Source organism: Rhipicephalus sanguineus, chromosome 6 (genome assembly GCF_013339695.2).
Source record: "Rhipicephalus sanguineus isolate Rsan-2018 chromosome 6, BIME_Rsan_1.4, whole genome shotgun sequence".
In the NCBI taxonomy this organism is placed as follows: domain Eukaryota; kingdom Metazoa; phylum Arthropoda; class Arachnida; order Ixodida; family Ixodidae; genus Rhipicephalus; species Rhipicephalus sanguineus.
Genome location: NC_051181.1, coordinates 504,271 through 527,397, shown reverse-complemented (window position 1 = coordinate 527,397; position 23,127 = coordinate 504,271). Strand labels below are relative to the sequence as shown.

At 45.7% G+C, this 23,127-nt stretch overlaps 1 protein-coding gene across 1 annotated transcript in view; it reads right to left on the bottom strand.

Moving 5' to 3' along the window:
* LOC119395565 (WD repeat and coiled-coil-containing protein) overlaps nucleotides 1-23,127 on the bottom strand; it is a 253,218-nt gene that overhangs the window by 202,632 nt on the left and 27,459 nt on the right. The window contains exons 4-6 of the mRNA XM_037662540.2: nucleotides 16,845-16,968; nucleotides 13,415-13,487; nucleotides 10,445-10,509 (exon numbers count right to left, since the gene is read on the bottom strand). Coding sequence (XP_037518468.1) covers nucleotides 10,445-10,509; nucleotides 13,415-13,487; nucleotides 16,845-16,968 — 262 coding nt within the window. The remainder of the gene's footprint in view (nucleotides 1-10,444; nucleotides 10,510-13,414; nucleotides 13,488-16,844; nucleotides 16,969-23,127) is intronic.

Below are 23,127 nucleotides of genomic sequence, written 5' to 3'. Positions count from 1 at the left end.
GTGACTCAGGTGACGTCATCACGCATATCACCCACGCACGCGCTGTCTTAACCTTCCGTCATGCATATCAAATGAAACGTCTTTGAGAGAGTAATGACTTGAACCCTGTCACTTGGCCTAGTGATGTGATCACTAGTGACTCGCGTGACGTCATCACGCCTAACACCCACGCAAGCACTCTCTAACCTGCCTTCATGCATATCAAACGAAACGTCTTTGAGAGGGTAATAACTTGAACGCCGTCACTCGGCCTAGTGACGTGATCACTAGTGACTCGCGTGACGTCATCACGCATTTGAGACACGCACACGCAGTACAAACCTGTCTTCATACATAACAAACGAAACGTCTTTGAGAGGGTAATAACTTGAACGCCGTCACTTGGCCTAGTGACGTGATCACTAGTGACTCGCGTGACTGCATCACGCCTAACACCCACGCACGCGCTGTCCTAACCTGTCTTCATGCATATCAAACGAAACGTCTTTGAGAGGGTAATAACTTGAACGCTGTCACTCGGCCTAGTGATGTGATCACTAGTGACTCGCGTGACGTCATCACGCATTTGAGCCACGCACACGCAGTACAAACCGGTCTTCATGCATATCAAACGAAACGTCGCTGAGAGGGTAATAACTTAAACGACGTCACTTGGCCTCGTGATGTGATCACTAGTGACTCGCGTGACGTCATCACGCATTTGAGCCACGCACACGCAGTACAAACCTGTCTTCACACATATCAAACGAAACGTCTTTGAGAGGGTAATAACTTGAACGCCGTCACTTGGCCTAGTGACGTGATCACTAGTGACTCGCGTGACGTCATCACGCCTAACACCCACGCACGCGCTGTCCTAACCTGTCTTCATGCATATCAAACGAAACGTCTTTGAGAGGGTAATAACTTGAACGCTGTCACTCGGCCTAGTGATGTGATCACTAGTGACTCGCGTGACGTCATCACGCATTTGAGCCACACACACGCAGTACAAACCTGTCTTCATGCATATTAAACGAAACGTCTTTGAGAGGGTAATAACTTGAACGCCGTCACTCGGCCTAGTGACGTGAGCACTAGTGACTCGCGTGACGTCATCACGCCTGACACCCACGCACGCGCTGTCCTAACCTGTCTTCATGCATATCAAACGAAACGTCTTTGAGAGGGTAATAACTTGAACGCTGTCACTCGGCCTAGTGATGTGATCACTAGTGACTCGCGTGACGTCATCACGCACTTGAGCCATGCACACGCAGTACAAACCTGTCTTCATACATATCAAACGAAACGTCTTTGAGAGGGTAATAACTTGAACGCCGTCACTTGGCCTAGTGACGTGATCACTAGTGACTCGCGTGACGTCATCACGCCTAACACCCACGCACGCGCTGTCCTAACCTGTCTTCATGCATATCAAACGAAACGTCTTTGAGAGGGTAATAACTTGAACGCTGTCACTCGGCCTAGTGATGTGATCACTAGTGGCTCGCGTGACGTCATCACGCATTTGAGCCACGCACACGCAGTACAAACCTGTCTTCATGCATATCAAACGAAACGTCGTTGAGAGGGTAATAACTTGAACGCCGTCACTCGGCCTAGTGACGTGAGCACTAGTGACTCGCGTGACGTCATCACGCCTGACACCCACGTAAGCACTCTCTAACCTGCATTCATGCATATCAAACGAAACGTCTTCGAGAGGGTAATAACTTGAACGCTGTCACTCGGCCTAGTGACGGGATCACTAGTGACTCACGTGACGTCATCACGCCTAACACCCACGCAGGCACTCTCTAACCTGCCTTCATGCATATCAAACGAAACGTCTTCGAGAGGGTAATAACTTGAACGCGGTCACTCGGCCTAGTGACGGGATCACTAGTGACTCGCGTGATGTCATCACGCCTGACATTCACGCAAGCACTCTCTAACCTGCCTTCATGCATATCAAACGAAACGTCGTTGAGAGAGTAATAACTTGAAGGCCGTCGCAGGCAGCGTCTCCTAGTAGAAAACTGACTGATCGCGCTGCACAGCCGTTCACCGGCCAATCCGTATATGTAGGCACCGGATCGCGCGTTTCGAATTCAGTCAAGGGCGTCTTCACATGGCTTTCGCTTGACTTGACGCTTTTCTTGACTCGAGTAGATGCGATGGAAGCAACAGTACCTTCAGCCAGTAGTGGGGTACAACCCAACATCAGCGTCCCACCACTCGTTGAAGGCAACGCTTCTTCTTCATTCAATAAATAGGAATAATAAAGGCGAAATAACAATTAACCATTTCCAAACCATACTCAATTACGCAACATTCACCCGAAACCGTCACCACTATGCGACGCATTTACTCCAGCTCGTCGTGTGGGAAGATGTGGGCGGCTTTCTTGTTGCTTCTCGTATTTCGCAGTATGCCTTGGAAACGCGGGCAGCCAGGCCACACTACAGTGAACGAACAGGCGTTCACCACCAAACAGGCACGCTTATTCCAAGCACACTAACCTATAAGAAACGGCGTGGCGTAGAAGGTAGAAAGAAAGGCACGAGTCAGGCACAGCGTTCAACGGCGCATCAGCAAATGGTCACCTGCAATTAGCAATAGTATGTATCTCAAGTACGAGGACTGCCCTCTATTACAACGGATTTGTTTCACAGGATAACCAGATGAATTATTATTTGAGCCGAAGGAGTGGTTGACAAATCCTTTTGTAGCATGTTTTGAAACAGGCAGACCGTGCGTCTTATGCTTGATTATGTATATACCGTGTTATGATTTACCTGGCATGTTATCGCAATGCCGAAGCAAAGATGATGCCCGGTTAAAACACCCACCCGACCTTAAGAAACAATCGTTGTTCTTATAACGTCGAGCTTGTTAAATCGGTTATGAAATGGGTGATGAGAGAGAACCGGGGCAAGTCCGTGGAAAAGGAAATGTATCATTATACAGGCAAAGCAGTTTTCATAAACACGCAGCCGTACTTGTGCTGCTGAGCAGTGTTTCACATATCAAGGCAGTCGAGGGCAGCTTGTACGAAAGTGTAATTGTGCCTATCATAAGCGGCACAGTCCACACGCTGGATGTGCTGCATAGAGCGCCCCGCGGCCTCAACCAGCAGAGCACGGCGATGTTCTTTCTTGGAGATCCCTCCCGGTGTCGTGAGGAGATCATCCCTCCGCTCGCTTAGAAAGCCCTTCACACCTGCCTTGAACTTTGAGAAAAGCTCCTCAATTGGATTGAAGAATGGGCTGTATGGCGGTAGCCACTTGACTGTGTGGTCGCTTGCCGCGAGGACAGCCTGTTCGGCGCGGCGGTGCGCTGGTGCGTTGTCAAACAGGAACACTGCCTGTATTCCCGGTTCCTGCTGAGAAACTTTTCTCGACACTTCTGCGAGAAAGTCGTTGAAGACAGCCCAGTGGACCTTGTCCGCAATTGTCCAATGGACAAGGCCGTTCGCCGACATGCAGGCTATAACATTTACATTCGCCCCCTTTGCGCTAGTTGACAAACGGCACGCTGGAGCACCTCGTTTCGCCCTTCCGAAACTGCGCGAGCACCATACGTTGAAGTTGGTCTCGTCGATGTAGTATCGTGTTAGTGTAGTTCCCTCGCTCTGAAGCCACTGGGCATATCGGCGCCGCAGCTGCTTCACGTTGGCGCGATTTCGAGCTACTGGCCTCTGGGTCAGCAGCTTCACCGAATATCCATGGCCATCGAGAAGCCCATCAATCGTCGACGTGCTCACTTCAATATTAGGCATCTCTTCCTTGAGGGCCCTCTTTATTTGTTCCAGCGTGAAGGATGGATTTTCCTGTACGATTTGTTGCAGGGCGTCCACCACGTCCGGTCCAAACTTCTTCGACGAACCACCACGTGTTTTAGCTGTGTCACGGGCAGTAGCGGCAATAGAACGCACGGTCTTTATATTGATTCCCAGTGTTTCGGAGAGCACTTTTAAATCACCTCCGCGCCTGTGAACATCTATTATCCGGCAACGATCTACAGGGGAAACGCGAGCGTACTTTTTCTTCTGTTCATCAGGTGCCTTCCGCGGCCTTCCGGGGCGTCGAGTGTCTCGGTCTTCCATAGCACCAGTGGTCGCAGCGCAAACTTTCACTTATTCCAAGGCCTGCAAAAGCGCTCACATAACGATGTCACCAGCAGAAACTTGGAACTATGCTGGCTTGTCGCTCGCGTCGCACCACGTCGTCCCGTCGTCTGCGTGAAACAGACTCGGCGAAAACAGCTGCGACACACTGTCGTCTGCTTCAGTTTGATGTAAAACGTATCTTCAATTCACTATTTCGTGTGATTGTCGTCTGCATTGTAGAACGAAAATTGAGAATTGAAAATGCGTTTTAAATACGTTTCACATTCTGCGAGAATACCATAATGCTGGTTATTTATGATTCGAAGCAATTGCTTTAAATCAAACTGAAGCAGACGACAGTGTGTCGCAGCTGTTTTCGCTGCAGCACACTGTCGTCTGCTTCAGTTTGATGTAAAACGTATCTTCAATTCACTATTTCGTGTGATTGTCGTCTGCATTGTAGAACGAAAATTGAGAATTGAAAATGCGTTTTAAATACGTTTTACATTCTGCGAGAATACCATAATGCTGGTTATTTATGATTCGAAGCAATTGCTTTAAATCAAACTGAAGCAGACGACAGTGTGTCGCAGCTGTTTTCGCTGCAGCACACTGTCGTCTGCTTCAGTTTGATGTAAAACGTATCTTCAATTCACTATTTCGTGTGATTGTCGTCTGCATTGTAGAATGAAAATTGAGAATTGAAAATGCGTTTTAAATACGTTTTACATTCTGCGAGAATACCATAATGCTGGTTATTTATGATTCGAAGCAATTGCTTTAAATCAAACTGAAGCAGACGACAGTGTGTCGCATTTAAAACGCATTTCCAATTCTCAATTTTCGTTCTACAATGCAGACGACAATCACACGAAATAGTGAATTGAAGATACGTTTTACATCAAACTGAAGCAGACGACAGTGTGTCGCAGCTGTTTTCGCCGAGTCTGTTTCACGCAGACGACGGGACGACGTGGTGCGACGCGAGCGACAAGCCAGCATAGTTCCAAGTTTCTGCTGGTGACATCGTTATGTGAGCGCTTTTGCAGGCCTTGGAATAAGTGAAAGTTTGCGCTGCGACCACTGGTGCTATGGAAGACCGAGACACTCGACGCCCCGGAAGGCCGCGGAAGGCACCTGATGAACAGAAGAAAAAGTACGCTCGCGTTTCCCCTGTAGATCGTTGCCGGATAATAGATGTTCACAGGCGCGGAGGTGATTTAAAAGTGCTCTCCGAAACACTGGGAATCAATATAAAGACCGTGCGTTCTATTGCCGCTACTGACCGTGACACAGCTAAAACACGTGGTGGTTCGTCGAAGAAGTTTGGACCGGACGTGGTGGACGCCCTGCAACAAATCGTACAGGAAAATCCATCCTTCACGCTGGAACAAATAAAGAGGGCCCTCAAGGAAGAGATGCCTAATATTGAAGTGAGCACGTCGACGATTGATCGGCTTCTCGATGGCCATGGATATTCGGTGAAGCTGCTGACCCAGAGGCCAGTAGCTCGAAATCGCGCCAACGTGAAGCAGCTGCGGCGCCGATATGCCCAGTGGCTTCAGAGCGAGGGAACTACACTAACACGATACTACATCGACGAGACCAACTTCAACGTATGGTGCTCGCGCAGTTTCAGAAGGGCGAAACGAGGTGCTCCAGCGTGCCGTTTGTCAACTAGCGCAAAGGGGGCGAATGTAAATGTTATAGCCTGCATGTCGGCGAACGGCCTTGTCCATTGGACAATTGCGGACAAGGTCCACTGGGCTGTCTTCAACGACTTTCTCGCAGAAGTGTCGAGAAAAGTTTCTCAGCAGGAACCGGGAATACAGGCAGTGTTCCTGTTTTACAACGCACCAGCGCACCGCCGCGCCGAACAGGCTGTCCTCGCGGCAAGCAACCACACAGTCAAGTGGCTACCGCCATACAGCCCATTCTTCAATCCAATTGAGGAGCTTTTCTCAAAGTTCAAGGCAGGTGTGAAGGGCTTTCTAAGCAAGCGGAGGGATGATCTCCTCACGACACCGGGAGGGATCTCCAAGAAAGAACATCGCCGTGCTCTGCTGGTTGAGGCCGCGGGGCACTCTATGCAGCACATCCAGCGTGTGGACTGTGCCGCTTATGATAGGCACAATTACACTTTCGTACAAGCTGCCCTCGACTGCCTTGATATGTGAAACACTGCTCAGCAGCACAAGTACGGCTGCGTGTTTATGAAAACTGCTTTGCCTGTATAACGATACATTTCCTTTTCCACGGACTTGCCCCGGTTCTCTCTCATCACCCATTTCATAACCGATTTAACAAGCTCGACGTTATAAGAACAACGATTGTTTCTTAAGGTCGGGTGGGTGTTTTAACCGGGCATCATCTCTGCTTCGGCATTGCGATAACATGCCAGGTAAGTCATAACACTGTATATACATAATCAAGCATAAGACGCACGGTCTGCCTGTTTCAAAACACGCTACAAAAGGATTTGTCAACCACTCCTTCGGCTCAAATAATAATTCATCTGGTTATCCTGTGAAACAAATCCGTTGTAATAGAGGGCAGTCCTCGTACTTGAGATACATACTATTGCTAATTGCAGGTGACCATTTGCTGATGCGCCGTTGAACGCTGTGCCTGACTCGTGCCTTTCTTTCTACCTTCTACGCCACGCCGTTTCTTATAGGTTAGTGTGCTTGGAATAAGCGTGCCTGTTTGGTGGTGAACGCCTGTTCGTTCACTGTAGTGCGGCCTGGCTGCCCGCGTTTCCAAGGCATACTGCGAAATACGAGAAGCAACAAGAAAGCCGCCCACATCTTCCCACACGACGAGCTGGAGTAAATGCGTCGCCTAGTGGTGACGGTTTCGGGTGAATATTGCGTAATTGAGTATGGTTTGGAAATGGTTAATTGTTATTTCGCCTTTATTATTCTTATTTATTGAATGAAGAAGAAGCGTTGCCTGCAACGAGTGGTGGGACGCTGATGTTGGGTTGTACCCCACTACTGGTTGAAGGTACTGTTGCTTCCATCGCATCTACTCGAGTCAAGAAAAGCGTCAAGTCAAGCGAAAGCCATGTGAAGACGCCCTTGACTGAATTCGAAACGCGCGATCCGGTGCCTACATATACGGGTTGGCCGGTGAACGGCTGTGCAGCGCGATCAGTCAGTTTTCTACTAGGAGACGCTGCCTGCGACGGCCTTCAAGTTATTACTCTCTCAACGACGTTTCGTTTGATATGCATGAAGGCAGGTTAGAGAGTGCTTGTGTGAATGTCAGGCGTGATGACATCACGCGAGTCACTAGTGATCCCGTCACTAGGCCGAGTGACAGCGTTCAAGTTATTACCCTCTCGAAGACGTTTCGTTTGATATGCATGAATGCAGGTTAGAGAGTGCTTGCGTGGGTGTCAGGCGTGATGACGTCACGCGAGTCACTAGTGCTCACGTCACTAGGCCGAGTGACGGCGTTCAAGTTATTACCCTCTCAAAGACGTTTCGTTTGATATGCATGAAGACAGGTTAGGACAGCGCGTGCGTGGGTGTTAGGCGTGATGACGTCACGCGAGTCACTAGTGATCACGTCACTAGGCCAAGTGACGGCGTTCAAGTTATTACCCTCTCGAAGACGTTTCGTTTGATATGTGTGAAGACAGGTTTGTACTGCGTGTGCGTGGCTCAAATGCGTGATGACGTCACGCGAGTCACTAGTGATCACATCACTAGGCCGAGTGACAGCGTTCAAGTTATTACCCTCTCAAAGACGTTTCGTTTGATATGCATGAAGACAGGTTAGGACAGCGCGTGCGTGGGTGTTAGGCGTGATGACATCACGCGAGTCACTAGTGATCACGTCACTAGGCCAAGTGACGGCGTCCAAGTTATTACCCTCTCAAAGACGCTTCGTTTGATATGTGTGAAGACAGGTTTGTACTGCGTGTGCGTGGCTCAAATGCGTGATGACGTCACGCGAGTCACTAGTGATCACATCACTAGGCCAAGTGACGGCGTTCAAGTTATTGCCCTCTCGAAGACGTTTCGTTTGATATGTGTGAAGACAGGTTTGTACTGCGTGTGCGTGGTTCAAATGCGTGATGACGTCACGCGAGTCACTAGTGATCACATCACTAGGCCGAGTGACAGCGTTCAAGTTATTACCCTCTCAAAGACGTTTCGTTTGATATGCATGAAGACAGGTTAGGACAGCGCGTGCGTGGGTGATATGCGTGATGACGTCACCTGAGTCACTAGTGATCAGATCATAGGCCTGGGCAATAGGTATGAAGTTATTACTGTGTGGACGGCCTTTCCTTTGATATACATGTCGAAGGTGTGAATAGTGCGTACGCGGGTGATAGGCGTGATGAAGTCGCGCGAGTCACATTGTGTCACTAGTGACTCATTCATTGTTTATTCTACGCATCTTGATAATATTTCCTCTTAAATTCACTCCGAAGCTATTCACTCCACGCGTTCCCGAAAATTCTGGGTCGCTTTGAAGTCACGATGTCGTCAGGATTAAATTCGCTGGCGGTTGGATTAATTTCAGTGGCATTTGGATTAAAATGAATGGCACCTGGATTAATTTGAGTGGCGGCTGGATTAAATTGACTGGCGCCTAGATTAATTTGGCTGGCGCTTGGATTAAATTGAGCGGGAAAACCTGTAGATACAGCGACTTGCCAGGTACCTTGCTCTGAAACGATTGCTCGAAACGGAATCTCGTTCTTATGTGTTTTGGCTGAAAAAAACAATTCTAAAGTGAGTGATTTAGCCTTCTTGACATTACAAGCTATTCTCTCAAGATTATGTCTTAACAAAAGGTCGACAGCACGTTGCCTAACTACCGATGGCTTAAGTTTTACCGTCCTAAAATTCTTTTCTATGGCTGTTAATGCTTTTTCTGAGAACAAACTGTCCAGCATAATTACAAAATACCCTTCCTTATCTGAAACTACTGGCCTGAGTTTCTTCTCGACACAGTAATTAACCAAAGGCCGGATAGGATCAGAACACTTGAGATGCATATTAGAGCCCTTGATGCTAGCAACGCAGTCTGACATGCAGTGGGAACGCTCTTCCTCAGGAACAAGTCTAGTGATTGTACGCGGTAAACTTAAAACTTCTATTGGTTTCAGGTTCGGCTTAAAACAGTATTTAGGACCTAAGGCTAGGGTCTTGCAGTGACTATCATCTAAGGCAGCTCCTCCAAGGATTAGCAAGTTATTTTGCGGTGAAACAGTAGAAATAATCTTCCTCTTACATGGTTGAAGTTCTCGAAGTTTTACCCTCCATATGAATTCCGCATGCTGGTTAGCTACCCTCATCCAGTCGGCGTACATCTGCTTCTGGCGGCGATCGTCACGCGAAGTCGAGCAATGGACCTTGAGGCATTCCTGGTAAAATCTCGCTTGACGCCATGATTCCGCGGTCAATATGGCACATATCCGCCTGGCATGTCCGGTAGAAGGTTGCAGAAAGCCGCACAAAAGTTGAACTTCAACTGGGCAAACTCTATTCTTAGAAAACCATGAAAAAGTTCTAGCACGGACCAAGCAAATAGCAATTAAAGAAGCCAAAGAGGCAGGATTGTTCAGATAAGTAGGGGAACACGGGAAAGGGCTCAGAGTACTAGAAATGAAGCTTAGAATAACAGAGAGCTGAGCTAGTTGGTAAGTATTCATTGTAAAAAGACAGGGCGTGCAAACACGGACACAAGAAGGAAGTCAGGACACCACAAACGCCGACGATTGATTGCCGTACGAGTGTGGTGTATAAGATCCCTTTCAGCTGCGGCTGCTTCTACGTAGGACAGACGGGCCGATGCATCAACCAGAGATTATTAGAACATAAGAGATCGCTAACAGGAGGCTCACCTTCTAATCTATCCTTACATTGTCGAGATTGTAAGTGCACGCCAAAATTTGATGAATGCGCAGTGTTGTACCGGCATAGAAATGAAGAAACGCGCCTGATGATTGAAGCATGGCATATCGAGAATAGTGGTAGCGCATGCGTGAGCCAACCGTCGATTAACTTGCATAAAGATGAAATCAAATACCTTAACAGTTATCTTCCACGTAGACCGCCACGCGTGCTGGATTGATAGGTTCGCCTGTTGGATGGGCATGCGCAGATAAGTTTTCGTGCCTTCTTTCTTTTCAGCCGTTGTGCGTCTCTTCAGTTGTTAGTCGGCGTTTGTGGTGTCCTGACTTCCTTCTTGTGTCCGTGTTTGCACGCCCTGTCTTTTTACAATGAATACTTACCAACTAGCTCAGCTCTCTGTTATTCTAAACCATCTTCTATGTTCACCATCCTGGTCTGCAAACACGAGTGTTGTACACAGCCATTTTGCACTTGCCTTTCCAGCCCGAGAATGACCTCCATTTCTGTCTGCTCGATATCGGAACACGGTATGCTGTAAAACTGCAATGAAAAAATATGCACGTGAATAGTGTGTTTCAAGTATAACGATAGATTCACTTCTTTGTCATCTTAATTACTGCAAGTGGCAATGCTTGAAATAGCCAAGTACTCTATCCACAGAAATTTGGCCAACAATTTAATAAAAGAGGCTTGAAGAAGACGGTCTCTGTCTTGCCACAAATAAACCTGACCTCAGGATCAGCTTACTTACCACCAACAATTTTGCAATAACAAAAATGGACACCGTACATGTTGCAAACATTTTCTCGTTGCCTTGCCCATTGCCTCTAACTTTTCATGCACCACACATAATGTGTTTTCAGGCTGTAAATTATTGCCACATATACAGTAAAGACTCATTATTTCACTGCTCAATAATTCAAAATTTTCCATAATTTAAGCTAAGTGGTGCTGTCCAGTAAAGCTCTTTCGAACTGCATGCATTTAAGACCTCATTAATTTGCATGCAAATCACAGCCATCATTCATATTTCCAACTATGCGCCGCCATGGCCGGCTCTTGCAGTGATGGTCACTTTCCCCACTGAGTGACATGCGACACGACCATCATCATCACACGGCTATGCTTTGCAGTGGGAAACACGCGCTCCAGTCATGGCAGTCAAGTCTGGCGTTCTTTTAGCCATTCCCCATGGTTGTTGATGTCCCACTTACGAGCACTTCAAGCCCCTTGTAGCAAAACAACACTGAGATGCCTCTGGCTGTTTTTTTCTCACTTGCAAACAAAGTTCAGTCTACTCTCCTTTCTCAAGCTGTCCTCTAGCCTTTGCTGTCCAAGACACATAGTCCTGGCTGTGTTTGGGAGAAGACAGCCAGTGCACAAAGCGCGCTGCTGCCACCAAAGCGATGACCATCACACTTCTCACTCGATCACCACTGCCATCTCACCAAGAGCCCCGCTACCAAGTCTCCCCTGCAAGCTGCACGGCCATGCACCTCGCCGAGCAAAAGTATGCATTAACGGTTGTCAGCACATGTGATGGCGCAAGCTTGTCTTTTCAAAGCCTAATGTAACAACACTGATTACATTACGCTGCGATGATCGCTGTATCCACTGCATCAGTGACACTGCAGTTTTATTCATCATAGGCAGGTAATAAACGAGCGCAGCCATGCTGGAAGAACTCAAAAGGACAGACCGATGGACTAGTTGGTATTGCATAATTCTGAACAGTAGCACACGGACGGCGACAGATCAAGACGGGACACAGTGCTCACGTGAAACAGGTCGTGCCAGAGAGATCGTCCCTTGCACTGTGACCGTCAGACAAGTGGATAGTATGTGCTAGGTAGATCGCCTTTCACTTTGCTTGTGAATTGCCTTGCCTTCTTTTTTGTTTTTTTTGAATAGCTGGCTTGAGGGCAGGTGTGCTTTTGAGTTGTGTGTCTATCGCAGGAATTTGCTTAACAGTTGCTTTCCTCAATAGTTCAAGCAGCGATTGTGATTGCTTTTCAAGAAACAAAAACAGAACAACGATCATGCATTTCCTTTTTAAACACGAGGTGATGGCTTCACGAGCAGAGAAGAAATAGTAGAGAAGGAAGTGTTAAACAGTTTAGGAAAACTGGTTTGCTACCCTACACAGTGCGTGCACTCGTTTCATCGTGCTACAGAGCGTTCAGTTTAATGAAAACCAGCGGATAAGGAGGCCAAGGCATTCATTGCGCTGTTTTTCAAGTGTACTGTAGCAATTGTGATATTGTCACGTGGTCGTGATGTTGACGAAGGCAGCAGTTGGCATGTTCAAGATGAAACTCTTTATTTGGGCGAGCCTGTGCCTGGGAAATGAAATTTCAAACTACAGCAATACATGCTGTACACTGATAGCAGCGAACGTGGCGTCGGCCGTCGATAATCTGATCTGCGGCTAGGTGTGCCGGCATTTATACACGTGGCATCGAACATTCGAGCCTTATCGCTGGTGGCTGTGCTAGTTTCAGAACAAGCTCAACTGTGCGCATTTGCGCGCTGAGGCCTATCAGAAGATTCTAAAATAATCTGGAAACTTCCCGGACATTTGGGTGCAGTTAGCGATAGGCAGTGGCTATATGAGTAATGGATTGGTTACAGGGAAATACAAAAAGGAGTGCACATGGCAATACAGACGCGAAGAAAGTAAAGTGGACGACTTGCCGCCGGCAGGGACTAAACCTGCAACCTTCGGATTACGGGCCCAATCTTCTTACCAATTGAGCTACGGCGGCGGTCGTTCCCTCGTCCACACTATAGGGAAATTGTCAAACAAAGAAATGAGCCCTCCAAAATTCAGAGCCTTTATTTGTCACTTCCATTGGTTTAAATATCACTTAATGCGAACTCAACAGGCATCTCTCGAAATTCAAATTTAGCTTTTACAATAAAATTTGAACCACAGTCGTGGCATGCAGACGTAAACCAGGGCATTTATTAAGTATCGATTGACCGATCAATCAATCAGTGAAACATTAGCTCTATTTTAGGTAACACAAGATACTTGGATGTGCCTAGTATAGCTGGTTAAACACACGAAACATATATCCGTGCACGTGCAAGCACTTGTTTTCTCACTGACTGTCAAGGAATGATGACATTTCACCGGCTGACGTATTGACTGAATTAATTGGTGTCTTCACGTGCATACCGAGACAACCCGGGGGTCACGAGGGGTGCATAGTGATGGGTGTCATATTAGCCTTGACAGCTATCAGTTGTGATTAATGTTCACCCAAATCACAGCCAACCGGAATTTTGTTTGTATGCCGCTGCCATCGAGATGGGTTGAAACCGAGCCCACAATTTATTTTTCAGCACTGGGGTGCCAATAAAGTATTCGTGCCACAGCTGATATACTACTACTGCATGAAAAAAATGCAGGTGACCAGATTGCAGTTTAGCCGAGACCCACCATGAGAGTTGACTCCGTCGCCAAGATGAGCCTCTTGCCATTTTTGCTCCAGGTACCACACACAAACCGGGACCTGCGACAACACACAGATTACACAACCTCTACGACCCGACGGAAATAGTGGGATGAAATGGCGGCAAAAAGAAATCTCATCAGCCTTGCCATGCCATCGGGCAGAGAAAGCAATTGCACGGAGCAGTTAATGCACGTGGGCAAGAACGGCCCCCACTGAGCCTCGTTAGACTCGAGAGAAACGTGTCAGTGAGTGCAGCTTGCATCAGCTTCCTGCCCCTCTTTGCAAGGCTTCGCGTGGCTCAGAACGCCTGTGAAGTGCTCCTAGGCACTGCTGGCATGCAAAGCGACCAGAGCTGCGATCCAACTCCACGTTACTCGGTCATAGAATCGGTGCGGGAGAGCGACACCAAGTTTGGCACAGTTCTTAGCTGCAGAATAGAACAGAATCAATCCGAGGGAATGAAAATTGCAGCACACGGCAGCTTATGTTGTCTAAATAGTGAATAATTTGCTGCCAAAAAGCGAGAGAGTTGTCCTCGGGGACAGATTGTCTCTCGTAAGCATGTCTCTTGCATGCACTGTCGCTAGTGTGGCAAACGTAGGATGTCTCTTGTAAGGAGATTTTGCTCTACCAAGACTGACACGGTGCGATTTCACAGAACTGGTGAGACATGCTGCAGGTGAACACTGGCGGATGAATTTGCGCTGCATTTTCCCCAGCAACAGTGAACGCAGATTAACCAGTAAACACAGCTCAGAGCTTCTCAAAAGGATCACCAAGAAATTTTCTCATGTAACACCGCGACAAACAACTGCACATAGTTTTTAAACAGAATGGAAAGACGAGCTAGTTAGTAACGGTTCATTCTTGTACACTCAAGCCTCGATATAACGAACACGGATATAACGAATTATCGGTTATAACGAAGTAAATGAAGAATAGTCTTGTCATAGATACAGTGTTACAATTAAACGTTTATAACGAATTCTCGGATATAACGAAGTTATTTTCGTGGCAGATGTGACTTTGTTATAATGAGGTTTGAGTGTATAATACTAGAAGCGCTAAGAAGACAAGGACAAGAAAGTGCACAACACGTGCACTCACTCACAACTGAAAGCTTTGTTGCTTCAAAAGAGAAATGTACACCTAAACCCGACCTAATACCAGCACACGTGCACCGTGGACAAAGCAAAAACACAGAAGATGAATACGCGTACGTCCGTCCCCGTTTTTGCTTTGTCCACGGTGCACGTGTGCGGGTATTAGGTCGGGTTTAGGTGTACATTTCTCTTTTGAAGCAACAAAGCTTTCAGTTGTGAGTGAGTGCACGTGTTGTGCACTTTCTTGTCCTTGTCTTCTTAGCACTTCCAGCATATAAGAGTAGTTTTTAAAACCAAAGATTCTTAAATTTGAGGTAAAAGTAACTAGACGAGCATTCTTGTGCTCACCTGTATTGGAATTTAAATGCTGTGGCCACTTTCTAGAGGTGGCTGAATGAAACAAAGAACATAAAAAAAATTTGCACAAAAAAAGATAACTTAAAATCAACAGATTTGTGGCAATTATACTCTTGGCTGTCGTTTCGTGCCAAAGCCACAATACGATTACAAGGCACTCCACGATTGGTGGGTGTGGTTCAATTTTGGCAAGAGCATTTTGGCCCCGATCAGAATGTGGTGACTGCGATTGAATTGCCGAACTCATTGGCGATTAGTCGTCACCACTTATATAGCAACATGTTTCAAAACATGCAGTCTGAGGAGCCATTCCACTAGGTGAAGCTGCATGGCAACCAGTGAAGCACACAACACAAAAGCAAAAAACGGCAGGAAGGGGAAGACGGAAGCCGGCGATGAAAAAAATCCCTAAACAGGGGGCGGCTGCTCGAGCCGACAAGTGGACTGGTCTTCTTCCAGGCTGGAGCGGATTTCCTTAGCTATCGTGTGTGTATGCTTCGTGCCCTCTCCAGAGTGGGGGAGAGGCCGCCGTGACGAACTGTGTGAGTCATAAGGAAGGCGGAAAAAAAAAAAGAACAAAAAAACGTGGGGGGTGTACGTTTCAATACACTCCAGCCAGCAGGAATTAACGTTTCTAAGGGGGCTCTTGAATCTATTCGGTATGTGGCACATACACAACAAAAACCAACGAGAGTTAAGCTCTTCTTCTAGGAATTTCGAACCTACTATGTTAAAATGCCACGTGATTCCACTGACAATCATTCAGCGAAACGTACATACAGCCCCCCCCCCCCCGCTTTTTGTTCCTTTTTTCTACACTTTTCACACAGTTCATCATGGCAGCCTCTTCCGCCCCCCCTCCCCCACCCCCACTCTGGAGAGGGCACGAAGCATACACACACGATAGCTAAGGAAATCAGTTCCAGCCTGAAAGAAGACAAGTCCACTTGTCGAAATGTCGGCTCGAACACCCACCCCCTGCTTAGGGATTTTTTCACAACACAAAAGTGACACACACGGGTGTGCAGGGTGATTCAGTTGCGGGGTGTGTGCTATCACATGTCCAGAAATCTTAAGTGGGCTTTGCCACCCTCCTCGTTGATGTTTAGTTGACCAGTGAGGTTTGCCTAAACGTGGGAACAAGTTTGGCTACTTGGTTCGTGTTTAGAAATTACTTTCACATGCACCAAGGACAGTGGAAGTGAGCCGGAAGGGCTGTCCTCTCCCCTTCCATTTCTTCGGTGCACTTGAAACTAATTCGTGGACATACGTTTGAGTTCACTCTCCGTGTTTTCCCATCTTCATTTTTAGTGGCCCAGTGGTGAGAGGTAGTGGGGCTTGCCCAAATTCGGAGGCACATAAGTGAGCAAAGGGTTTTTGCACACAGACAAATCCACCAGCCATAGAGACGATCTTACATCAGACACGTGGGCGCCACCACCTGGGGCTGTTCAACGGACTTTTTCTTATTTTTGCATATCGCGACGTGAATTGATAAGGTCACGAATGCACCAACCCAGCCGATTTCGTGCGTGTACGTACACCACATCACTGTTTGCTTAGCTGTTCCAGATACAAAACGGCAAGGTTAACGGCCCAATATGGTGGCACCGAAACCCGACTTTAAAATAGTCCATACGGCTTCACTGGTTGTAATAAATGAGCGCAAATAAAAAAAAAAAGTCAAGGAATGCAAGAAAGGAGACCGGCATTTTTTTATTTGTGCTAATTTAATGTAGTTGCCCTGAGTGAAAGGCACAAAGGACTAAGTCCTTGGTCTTTCGTGCCTTTTGCTCGGCGCAACTGCATTAGAGTGTTTTACCAAGTTGATGCTTTGCTCATACAGTTATGCACAGGCCCAACAATCGTTTCTTTTATATACAGCTTCGATAGACAAAAAGAAGACTAAAAAAAAAAGACGAAAGAGCTGCTGCCAATGTGCGACAGCACTGACCCAGCAAATGGAGTGATGGTCTTGACCTCCTGAAGCTCCGAGCTGTCCTCGTTGACCACGTAGATGCGTGCCGAGTCCTTGAACACCAGGCAGAAGACATCACGTTCGGGGTGCCAGAGGCAGCCTGCATAAGTCGAGGCGAAGCGCAATGTATTGCCTTCGCCCTCCCTTATTTTTATTTATTTATTCATTTAAAAATACCTTACAGGCTTACGTTAAGGCATTGTCTAAGGGGGGCAGTACAAAAAAAAGTGAACTTCCGTAGTACTTTCATAACACAATATGCATGTGCCAGATGACATTGCAGTACAAAGTAATTAATTAGTTTATGCTGCAAAAAAGAAATCAACAACACTAGCAAAGATAAAACATCTAATAAGGAAATAATCACACGGGGTATTATCTATAAAGTCATGTACCATAAAGTCCCGAGCAAGCGCCCCCCTACGGTGAAAGGTAATTGGACGAGATTTGGAGGGGGAGCCCTTCCTCGGTCAAGGATCAAAATTCAAGATGGCAGCGGAAGAGTCGCACGTGCTTCCAATGAAATGCGTTTCTGAATAGGCGTGCATCCACTGTCGTTATTAGCCCTCATTGAGCGAATAAAAACACCTGAATGAAGCAGAGAAAAGGGAAGGAGGGCGCTTGCTCGGATATTACGGAAGTCAAGTAAAACTGAAATGTGATACAGTATGATGGTTTGCATAGGAGAAAAAAAAGAGAAAAAAAAGCGACACTACGGTGCTGTGAAATAGAATATTGCAAAAAAGTTACAATAACACAGAGAGCACACTGCGATAACGACAAATATGACATGAAATATGACAATGACACAAGCTTTGTGATGGGTACAGGGAACAACCAGCACCTCCACCACAAAGATGTTACGTAAAATGACACGAGGCATGACTGTTTACAGGTGTATTTACACTGATGCGCACAGCATCGATCGAGATGGAGGACAGCACCCACAGCAGACAGACAGGCCAGTGCTCGTTGTCGTCTTCTGTACGCAGAATGTCTAGCTCTTGATGGGTAATTAGCTACGTAGCAATACGTTTACACTTCATTGGCCAGATAACCGATCAATGCGTGACGGAATGCATCGGTGTTTGTCAGACGTGCGACGCTATCCGGCCGGGAATTCCAACGTCGGGCTGCACGTGGAAGCGCAGAGAAGTTGAATGCAGCACGTGTTCTTCTGTAAATGCAGGTATAGCTAAAATGAAGGGTCAAGTGGTACTAGTGTGATAATGCATTGTGCAGACACGAGTCGGGTTCAGTCGGGTTCATTCGCGACGTGTATAGAACCGCTGTACAGCAACGCAGTGACTTAAATCATATGGGGGGGACACCCCTTGAAAGTGTCCCCCTTGATATTTACCTTTTAAACACCACGCTTGAAATGCCTGACTGCGAACCATAGCGCACTCTCCTCAAGAGCTACTCTGAAGCCCTTCCAGTGAGTAGAAACCATGTGCAACAGTGGAAAGCTGCTTTTGTTTTCACAAGGGGCCACTGTGTCTCTCCTGAAATGTTCCAGGTCACTTCTGACGTGCCGTAAATATGCTGGCCTTTGAAGCGCACAGTAAATAATCGTGCACCGTCATTTGTTCGTGTCGTTGATTTGGTGAAAGAAATTGACAAGGAAGTATGAATGTGACTGCTCGAGTATCATTCTGTTATTGAAAAATCACTGGTGAATATAAACACGCTTTACGAGAAAGATTCGCGGGGTAAATCATGGGAGGCTAACAGCATACACAAATGGAGCTGATATTTAAAAAAGGAAATCTGTTCTTTTATGCATTATAACAACAACAACGAACACAAAGTATGCTAGCATTTTAACTCGATGGTTTCACCCGAATGACATATTAGCTAGAAATATCCTAGAGCTTATACCTACCAGTAACACTTAAAAACTGACTTTGCCAACTATTGGATGCTCGGGCCCACGATCGTTTTTTTTTTAAATTTATTTGAAAACGGGACTTTAATTTTTATATAATTAAATATAAAACGTATATTTATGAAAAACAAAATGGCCACCATGGCATCGAGGTTTTGCTGGATTTACGCCACTGGAGACGCACGTGGGCAGGGGTGCATTGAGACATCCTTGGCAAACTGACATCGAGAAGACAAAAGTGCTTTCTTAAAAAAAGTGCAGCCGGCACAAAGCAATGGTCAGAAAGTAGGCATACACTTTCATTGAATGTTTTGACTTTATTCCCTGTGCCGGGCAAACAAGAACCTGGAAGGTGTGCAACAAACCGACAGTCACTTTACGTGCAAAGAAAGGCTTGCGTTGCAAATGGCTCACATGGCACATGAAACCGCAATTTTTCATGGTATATTCAATCTGAAGGATATTCTTATGTTAGGTGTAGCTAGGGCTCCATGTTTTCCGAGTTTATTTTTCTCGAAATTCGGAGGGTGTTTTTCGGAGTATATTTTTGGGAGGAAATTCGGCGTTTATTGGAGTTTATTTCTCGTAAATCTCCAATTCTCCAAAATTCGGTGTTTAATGTTGCATTAGATGTTGTTGCAATGTGTTCCTATTAATTTTATTTCCAATTAAAATGTCTTGCATTGTTGCTGATAATCCTGTTTCATTTCTTTCTCACTTCCTGTTCATTGACCCTGCTGCTGTTAACTCGCCAAAGTGTACTTTTCTGTCGGGGGGGGTGCAGAAGCTAGTCAAGCTGCTTCTTAGCTTTTTCTCCCAGCCTCATCTTCTTGATGAAAAATAAAGGACCCCCTATTATTACTATTATTATTCTCAATACTCTGAAGTCTTATAGATGAAATGATATCTGAACACAAATACATGTGAATGCACTAACTGTATTTTAGATGTCTGGAAGGTTTGAACCCGCAAACACATATAGTACATATAAGCACAAAGACTTGATACAGAACACCTGCGTTTATTGTTCGCATTACAGCCTTAAAGCTTGTTGTAATAGACGCAAGCATACTTTACGAAGTTGCGGCCGCCGATGGAGGTGTGCTCCTTTCGAGTGACAATTGTTGGCTTTGAAAATGCCCTTCGAACGTTGAAACTGTCCTTTTAAAATCGGAGCTTATCGGATAAATCCGAGCTGTCAAAAATTTTACCGGCGAGTGTCGATCGGATTTTTTCGAATTTATTTGAAAAACACGGAGCCCTAGGTATAACTTAAATATTTCATACTTGACGAATAGCAGGTTTGCAGCAGAACAAAATGCTGTTATTTGTAGGATAAGTAAACCATTCCTCGATCGCTTGGTACTGTTACCCTAAATTAAATTACAATAGTGCAAATGTGATGCCAAGAATGCATTGTACAGCAAAAGCTTTTGAGACATAGTAATACAGTCAAGTCCGTTGATAACGAACACGGGCACAATGAATTATGCTTTACATCAAACACACGAAGCCATCGAAGCCTCGTTCGTGGGAAATGCCCTTTCTATAACGACACACCGAACTTGCCGAAGCCACGTGCCGAAGCTGCGAGTGCAGCCGGCAATGATGGCAGCTCTTTGGGAGAACTTGCCCGCATTCTCGATGCTGTCGTCATTGACAACGAGCTTGCGGTGACATCGGGGACGTTGCTCGTGTGGCCTTGACACGTAACACAAAGAAAAGCCACTGCCGCAGGAAGACGTGACTAGGCTCTTTAATGTTCACCTAAATCTCAGCACACGGGCCATTTCGCCACCACCGAAATGTGCCACGGTGGCTGGAATTTGATACCGCAACCTTCGGGTCGGAAGTCGAGCACCATAACCACCAGACCACCGTGGAGAGCTTCGTTAAAACCAGGTTTGACTGTACACTAGCTGACATTTTCTGGGTATGCCTAGACAGCGCCTCCTCTATTTTTTCAGTGCCCGAGCGAACGCTCTCGTCGGGCCGTCGAGCGTGCGCTCCGCTCGTCGCTGCCGTGCGAGTAGACTACGGGAAGCGGGCGCTGCACGTATTACGAAGCGCACGACTTTGTGTTTGCATCCGAGTTTAACTGCATTCGTGCTTCTCACAGGCTTTCACAAGTACTGCGGGGATGGAAAGAAACGCAAACATAGTGGCACGCTGTTTTCATCGTGGCAATAAAAAAAATGCTAGATGGTCTTTGATTGTATCGTGGATGACTTCGTCTTTTCATCAACCATCCAGGCTACAACCACTTGAAAATAAATGCAAAACAGCAAAGAAAGTAGATGCCGCATGTTCACGTGTCTTACCGTCCCCACTGGACGTATTCAGCAGGCAGTCTGTCAGGCCATGTTGCCAGTTCGATACTTGCACTGGAGTTTGATAACATTCGCGTTTCATTTTCTGTTTTAGGCTATTGCAACCATGTCATTCGCATGCCTCGGTATGTCATACTGTTGTGTACCAATCTCCAAATCGAACGGAAAGAAATCACGATCGTCCTTTTCTTATTTCCTTCCCGTTATGGATAAAGGAAAAAAATAAAACATCACAGGGTCCCTTATGCATTGACCATCTTCTTCTTCCCAGTCAATGTATTGAACATTCCCTGCCTCCCTCCGAGATATTTCTGCACCCAATGTGGTTTTCCTGCAGCCTCAAGGATCAGAGGCACCACGGCAAGCTTTCTGCACTTCAGCCGATTATGCACTGCCTCCGTGATCGGCTCATTTTGACCAAGCGAAGATGTAATATAACACCACAGTGATGTCACAAAATCTCAGAAATAATCTTGCTCCCCAATAGGCACATGAAATATCTTGTATTTTAAAAACTACACATTATACTAGAACAGTAATTGCATATTTGAAATCAGCGCAAAAATATACATAATGCTGTCAAGTTTCATCAAAATCGATCAAGAAATAAAGAAAAAAATTTAAGAGAATTTCGGAAGATTAAATAAGAAACAACGATCAGCTCGGACGGAACATTACTCCACATATTTAGATGCTAAGAAGGGCTGTCACAATGTCCTTTGGACTCATTTGAACGCACTGTTGCAATGTGAACAATCAGAAAGCCATGTGCGTGCTTTAAATTTGGTGGCAAAGAACCAAAACGGGGACAGAGCTGGCAAACGCATTTAAAGAGTTTTTTACAGCAATGAAAACAGACGGGCCTTTGCCGGAAACATGCGAGCACATAAACTTTCGCAATAATAACGCAATATTTTTAAATCCTGTGGCAACGGATCAAATTCTATCGGCCTAAAATATAGCAGATGCCGAGATATTCACGACCTTAAAATAAAACCTGTAAAGTATGTTGCAGATATTATTGCGCCAACTATCACACACACTTAAATACATAATATAGCGGAACAAAAACAAGGACAGAGAAAGAAGCACACAGGACGACCGCTAGTTTTTTTTTTTTTTTAAACCTTTTTTTTTAACCTTTTTTTTAAACACATTTTTAACCTTTGCTCAGCTACATCGGTAGTTCCAAAGGAAAATGCAGATTGCAAAAGTAACTGTTTTATTTAAAAACTGAAATGATATGGGCAATTATAGACCTGTGGCTTAGCTCTAGAAAAAATTCTCCACTCTAAGTTGACCAAATTTGTAGACAAATACAACTTGCTCACACCGTGTCAATATGGATTTCGAAAAAACAAATTGACTGAACTCTAGAACAAAAAGGATATATTCTCTCCTAATTTGAGAACAGAGCTTTTGTAATAGGAATATTCGTTGGCTTCTCAAAGGCGCTTGACCTTGTAAACCATGAATTAATTCTAGAGAAGCCGTGGTACTACGGAATTCAAGGGCAAGCTGCAGAGCTAATAAACTCTCATTTATCTAACTGCAAAGAATATGCATAGCATGCACTCAGAAGTAAAACCGATTCTTTCTGGTGTCCCACAAGGATGCAGATTAGGGCCACTAATTTTCAACAGATATTGTAAGCATCAACCCAAATGCTAGATTTCTAATATATGCAGACGATACAAGCATCTTTTTCTTAGGAAACAACATTAATGAACTAATACAATTGTGCAACACAATGATGACCACACTAGAAAAATGGTCAAAATTTAACTATATGCATGTTAATGAAAAAAAGACAAAAGCGGTAATTTTCAGGCCACAAAATGAACTGGTTTCTTCGCACAATAGTATTATATATAACTCCAAAGAAATAGAAATAGTTGATCAGTTCAAGTGTTTCGGTGTTATATTTTCATCAAGTATATCGTGGGCCGCCCATGTGAACCACGTTGTCAGCCAAAATAACTAGCCCAATCAGTTCCGTTCCATCAGATACATTTTTGCCAAGTCGATTAAACTGCTCCGT